General features: G+C 51.7%; 1 protein-coding gene across 1 annotated transcript; it reads right to left on the bottom strand.

The window, feature by feature from the left end:
* Positions 1–3417: 3417 nt before the first annotated feature.
* Positions 3418–4804, bottom strand: CCDC166 (coiled-coil domain containing 166). The gene is made up of 2 exons (XM_008056728.1): positions 4364–4804; positions 3418–4278 (listed from the first exon to the last, which is right to left on the bottom strand). Exons 1-2 carry the CDS (start codon positions 4802–4804, stop codon positions 3418–3420), a joined length of 1302 nt encoding a protein of 433 aa, XP_008054919.1.
* Positions 4805–6622: the final 1818 nt, after the last annotated feature.

Consider the following 6622-nt stretch of genomic DNA (forward strand, 5'->3'; position numbering starts at 1 on the left):
TGCCTGTAATTCCGGCTACTCGGAAGGCTGAGGCGGAAGGATCACCGGAGCCCAGCAGGTCGAGGCTGCGGTGGCCGGGAGCGGCCACTGCACTCCAGTCTGGGTGACAGAGTGAGACTCCAACTCAAAAAAAAAAAAAAAATGCTTTCCTGTCGAGCACAGTAGCTCAAGCCTGTAATCCCAATACTTTGAGAGACCAAGGCAGGAGGATTGCTTGAGGCTGGGAGTTTGAGACTAGCCTGGGTAACATAGCGAGACCTCATCTCTAAAAAATAAAAAATAAAAAAAGTTTTGCACATCTCAAGAATATTTCCACATTTGCTGTAACACTTGAAAGTTTTTGCTTTAAACAAAGTTAATAGATTATTTTTAGAGCAGTTTTAGGTTTACTGAAAAATTGTTCATAAGGTACAGAGTTCCCATATACCCCTCCATACAGTTTCTTCTATTATTAACATCTTGCCTTAGTGTGGTTCATCTGCTACAACTGATGAGCCATATCAATACATTACTATTTAACCAAAGTCCATAGTTTGCATTAGGGTTTCACTCTTGGTATTATAGAACATATGGTTCAAACATATGACATATTACCGTGATTGTAGTGTCATACAAGATATGATACAAGGTAGTTTGCCCTAAAAATCCTCTGTGTTCCCCTATTCAACCCTCCTATTCCCAACCCCTGGCAACTACTGGTCTTTTTGCTGTCTTCATAGTTTTGTCTTTTCCAGAATGTCATATGGGAGAATAATACAGTATATAGTCTTTCCAGATTCGTTTCTCTCACTTAGTAATCTGCATTTAAGTTTCCTCCATGAGTTTTCATAGCTTGACAGCTCATTTCTATTTAGTGCACAATAATTTTCCATCGTCTGATGTGCCAGAGTCTACCCATTCACCTATTGAAGGACGTCCTAATTGCCTAAGTTTTGGCAATTGTGAATAAAGCTGCTATAAACATCCATGTGTAGGGTGTTGTGTGTACACAGGTTTTCAGTGCCTTTAGGTAAATACCAAGGAACATTATTGCAGATAATATATATAGTAAGAGTATATTTAGTTTTGTTAGAAACTGCCAAACTGTCTTCCAAAGTGGCTGTATCATTCTGCATTCCCACCAGCAATGAGTGAGAGTTCCTGTTGCTCCACATCCTTGGCAGCATTTGGTGTGTCAGTTTCCAGATTTATCTATTCTAAGGTGTGTGTTACGTTTTTTGAATGTTTGGATCTTTATTCACAAGGAACTCACCTTCTGAATTGGCCCCATGGGTGAGCCCTCTTTACTTTTTCCAACACCCAGCTATTCCCCTCCCCGTTACAGTTCTTGCTTAAGGGGTAGGTGCCCCTGCACCAAAAGGCTCCATCCATATAGGGGGACAACTCAGCTGGGTGGGCCCTGAGATCCAGGTCGGGGTAGGGAGGTCCATGGGACCCTCTGCAAACCAGGGATGTTGCCCTGTTTTGTGGCAGCCAGCACCCACCTTCCTATCTGCCCCATCCTCACCCCATTGAGGATCATAGCATGCACTTGAGAGGGCACCATAGAACCTCCCCTGCAGGACCTAACCCTAACCCTCCAAGGTGACCTCAATCCCTGAAGTTAGAGCCTTCTTCTCGGGAGGGAGCAGAGCTTGGCTGCAGGTGGGCTCGCTCTGGTCCTTATCTTCAGGACTGACCTGGAAGGTCTTCAAGGTCTCCGGAAGAAGCACTAGGAAAGCTTCGTGGTTCCAGTATGAGGGATGGTGACTTGGGGCATGAGCCACCGGGAAGTGGGCGGTACTGAAGGTACTAAGGGCACCCACTCGGGTGCCACCCCACAGGAGCTCAGAGCCCCAGGCACAGTGAAGACCAGCATGAGTGGCTTGTTCACAGGTAGAAGCCTAGAAGCTGGGCAAGAAACAGGAGACTACCAGAACTAACCCGCTGGGCCCCAACTGCCTCAACTCACCCTTGGTCTGGGATCCAGACACTGCCAGTTGGAATTGGCGCCACCTTGACTGGAAGTATCCTTAGCCCCTCCCAGATACAGCAGTCGAAAAATTCAAACTTCCTTTAGGGGCATTTAATAACTGGCATGTAGACATTGAGACATGACAACTAAATGCAGTATGTGACCCTAAGGAGAGGGAGATATTTACAAAGGACACTGTCGGGACAAGTGACACAGTTTTAATGTGAGGTATGAGTTAGATGATATTTTATCCATGGTAAATTTCCTGATTTTGTACTGCAGTAGCATAGGAGAATATCCTTCTGTTCAAGAAATACACACTAAAGTAATAGGGGTTGGCCGGGTGCAGTGGCTCATGCCTATAATCCCAACACTTTGGCAGGCTGGTCCCTGAAGGCAACACATACCATGATACCATTTTTATAAAGTTCAAAACAAGAAGATCTGAAGACTGTATTATTTATGAATAGATATGTGATTTTTTAAAAATCATATTTTAAAAGTAAGGAAAAGCTGGGCCCAGTGGCTCACACCTGTAATCCCAACACTTTGAAAAGCTGAGGTGGGAGATTGCTTGAGCCCAGGAGTTGAGCCTGGGCAACATAGAGAGACTTCAACTCTACAGAAAATACAAAAATTAGCCAGGTGTGGTGGTACATGCCTGTAGTCCCAGCTACTCGGGAGGCTGAGGTAGACTGCTTGAGCCCAGGAGGTCAAGGCTGCAGTGAGCTGAGATCATGCCACTGTACTCCAGTATGGGCCATAGACTGAGATCCTGTCTCAAAAAAAAAAGGGGGGGAGGTTTAAGGAGCCACGATACCACCAACCCAATTTCAAATGGCTTAGAAAAAAATGCTTGCATACACAGATACACACAAAACACATGGAGCAAACACGTAACCTGTGGGTGTATCTGGATAAATGGTACTTGGAAGTCCTCTGTACTATTCTTGCAATGTTCTCCAAAGTTTTACCAAAAAACTTCCAAAAGGTTAAACATAAAACCTCCTCAAGTGGCTGAGAACAAAGCCCACGCTCCTCTCCAGAACCTCCTGACTTGCACCCTGGCCTCTCTGCCACAGCGTGGGTGTCCCCCTCCTCTTTCACCATCTGTCCTTGCCTACAACACCGTCGTGGGCAGGCCGCTGGTGTCCTGGCTTCCTCTGCTTCTGCCGGCTCACTGGAGCTTCTCTAGGCGTGGAGGTGGAGGCTCGCTGTTGGTGGAGAGTCGTTGAATCCTAGGGGACACACAGGGGAAAGAGGCATCAAGCTTCCTTGCAGCTTGGTAACTGGAATCACCCGCGAGCAGTCCCACGCTGGTCGGTAAAGCCGAGCAGTGAACCAGGCAGATGTCAGAGCGGCCTAGGGTACACAACTTTATTAACCATTGCATTCACCAAATAAGCGTCCTGCGCATCCGTCTCACCCACCCCAGGGCCTCCTTGGCCTTCTTCCCTGTGGGTTCAGGCTCTCTCCGAGGCAGCTTCCGTTGTAGCATCAGTGTTCATGATCTCCTCCGACTGAGGCGGGAGAAGAGCCCTATCCTGATCCTGGGACAGACCCAAGGGATGCTCGGGGCCAGACTTCGCATAAGGGAGAGTCTCCTGCGAGGCCGCATGCAAAGAGGACGAAGAGATCCGGGAGCCCTCGCGGATCCGCGCCAGCAACAGGATCTGAGAGTTTGCCTGTGATGGGACCCGGGAGCATGAGTGCGACGGCGTTAGGGATGGAATCCGGGAGCCCGCCTTTGAGGTGACCAGTGATGGTACCCTAGTGTCCACGCTCGATGGCACCAATGAAGGGAGCTGGGAGACCGTGCGCGACGAAACCACAGATGGGGCCCGGGAGGCCGTGCGTGAAGCGCCTACAGGGGAGGTTAAAGAGCCGGGGCGTGAGATGGCCTGGGAGGAGACAGGTGGCTGCCAAAGTGGCGGGCCCTCGGGGCCCCTGCGCAGCCAGCGGTGGACACGCGCCAGGTCCCGCATGTCCTCGTGCTCGCGCCGCAGCTGCTCGCGCTGTTCCAGCAACTGGTACCGGGTGTCGTACAGCAGTTGGGCCCGGCGGAGAAGACGCAACAACTCTTGCCGCAGGCGCCAGTTGTCGGCTTTGATGGCTTGAGTGTGCGCGACGAGCGCGCGTGCCGCCTCCTGCTCCGCACGCCGCGTCAAGGACTGCACATGCTGGCGCGCCTCGCGCTCAAAAGCCGCCTTGTCCTCCAAGAAGCGCCCCTTCACACGGTGAAGTAGTTGCGTGTGCTCCACGCGTACGTGCAGCAGCTCGCGCTCCAGCGCACGGATCCGGGCCAGCTGCTCCAGCTGCAGATCCTAAGATAGGGGCAAGGATCAGCCCACTCAGCCTGGGCTCCGCATCCCTCCCAGTCCTGCATGGTCCGCGGGGGACTGCACTGGCCTTGTACGGCTGCAGCTCCTGCACCTGCCGCGTCATCTGTGTGGCTCGAGCCTCCATCTCCAGCAGTTGTGCGCGCACCCCATCCTCGCGCCCGTGGTAGAGTGAGGCCAGCTCTGCCCGCTGCCACCGGATCTGCGCTAGGTCCACGCGGTTCTGCTCGTCCAGCCGCACGATGGAGTTGGCGCAGCGCTGGGCGCGCGCGCTCACGTAACTAGCATAGAGCCGGTTCTCTTCGCGCAGGCGCAGCGCCTCTCTGTCCAGGAAGGAGTTCTCCTGTAGCACGCGGTCCACGCGCTCCTCGCAGGCTTCCAGCTCCTGCGACAGCAGCGCGTATTCGCGCTGTAGGTACTGAGCGCGCTCCGACAGTGACGGCTCGGCCCGCCGGCCGGCTGCGCCTGGCTGGCGCCCCACAACTGGCCCGCGCTTCTTCTTGGGCGCCATAGGTTAGAACCTGGGGCACCGAGACTGGTGAGGACACCGCTCCCGCCCGCTCCCTCTGCTCAACTCCTTTGGGAAGACCCCAATCCAAATATTCTAGGCCCAAGGAATAGGGGTGGGATGCATCTCAGGGTTTCGAGGTTTGAGGGAGGTAGAATCAGGGCTGCAGGGTCTTGGGCATCAGGGCAGTATCGCCAACCTTTATCCGTGTGCTCCCTCTGGACAGTAGTAATGTTGGAGCTCAGCGGGTATAGTCTCTATGGAGACAGAATCTAGTCGCCCTCCCCCTCCTTCACCCGGTTGCTTGGGCAACAGCCCAACTCCATTCCGTGCAACTCCCTCCCCCTAAAGCTGCGCGTCACTGCCCGATAATGCGACAAAAGTGATAGCAGCCAGGGCCAGTTCCCTTCTGCCTGCGCACAGTAAATCAATCATTATGATACAGGTTTTGCAAAAGAAAAAAGATTTGCAAGGCTGCTGGGCGAGGAGGCAGGAGAACAGCTCTCAAATCCGTGGTCCTGAAGATAAGCCTTCGGGATATTTATGGGTTAGAGAAGTGGGGTGGAACATTTGGCAATGGGGAAAATGAAGTAACAGGTTCATTTTGCCCAAGCTTAATCAGGGTTCATCGCACCTCATGGGACATATGTACGGAAAGTGACGCATTAGCATGATCTGAGGATGGGGCTTTTGGCCCTCTGACGTCGAAAGGCCACCTCTTGGGCACTTGCACAGGCCCAGTTGAAGGGTTGATGGTCTCAACAGGCTTAAACTGAACAGGAGTTTTAAGTTCCTGAAAAACAACTGAAGTGATCATTACCATGATGAACTATGAACGTTATCTATAAATTAGCCAGCGAAGGTTAAGTTTCAGCATTTGGGGCAAGGCCTTCAGCTATCTCAGCTTTCAGCTTTGTGGAAAAAAGGGGGCGGGGGTATGACAAAAAGCAAGCTACCAAAAGAGAGCAGGGCAGAAAGACCTGATCAAATTAACCCCTCGGTTTTACCAGAGGTAGAGCCCGAGACAGGAGAACTTTGGCTTCAGGAGAACTCTGAACTTGCTTCTGAATCTAACAGCCCACACTCTCCCAACCCCCAGCCCGGAGCAAGCTCTTCCCCATCCAACGTGTAACATTTCTTTTTTTTTTTTTGAGTTGGAGTCTCACTCTGTCACCCATAGACTGGAGTGCAGTGGCTGCTCCCGGCCACTGCAGCCTCGACCTGCTGGGCTCCAGCGATGCTTCCACCTCAGCCTTCCAAGTAGCTGGAACCACAGGCGCACGCTACCATGCCCGGCTAATTTTTTTTGATTTATTGTAGAGATGAAGTCTCACCAAGTTGCCCAGGCGGGTCTCGAACCCGTGGGCTCAGGCAATCCACTCACCTCAGCCTCTCAAAGCGGGGGATTATAGGCTGAGCCACTGAGCCCAGCCACGGAGTGACATTTCTAATATCAGGGCAGAGCAATTCCCTAGAGAGTACTTCCCTAGGGAGTTTCCTTTCATCAGGGACTCTTGTTTTCCTTGAATCATTTTGTGATTCCTTCAGCCCCTTCGGAGGCCTCTGTAGGAATTAGAGTTACTGGGAAGTATTGAGCCATTTGAATGCCATATGATTAGCCCATGTGCAGATCATTTCTGTCTGTGGTCCCTAAGCCCACACCTGCTCAGTTCATCCCATGGATCTGCACCTGGTTGGCTTCCCTTCCCAGCTTGCCTGGTGGCTGGAAGGGATGAGGGATCCATCAGGAATTTGGCTGTTTCTCTTTTTGCTGTTGACTTTTAAAAACAACATCATTATTTGCCTCAGTTTTGACCAGCA

The sequence above is a fragment of the Carlito syrichta genome, unplaced genomic scaffold, assembly GCF_000164805.1.
Source record: "Carlito syrichta isolate Samal-C Ts95f unplaced genomic scaffold, Tarsius_syrichta-2.0.1 Scaffold302450, whole genome shotgun sequence".
Classification (NCBI taxonomy): domain Eukaryota; kingdom Metazoa; phylum Chordata; class Mammalia; order Primates; family Tarsiidae; genus Carlito; species Carlito syrichta.

Coding starts and splice junctions, on each gene's coding strand:
- CCDC166 (XM_008056728.1), bottom strand. CDS start 4,804: ATGGCGCCCAAGAAGAAGCGCGGGCCAGTTGTGGGGCGCCAGCCAGGC. Junction 4,279..4,363: donor AGGAGCTGCAGCCGTACAAG/GCCAGTGCAGTC, acceptor CCCCTATCTTAG/GATCTGCAGCTGGAGCAGCT.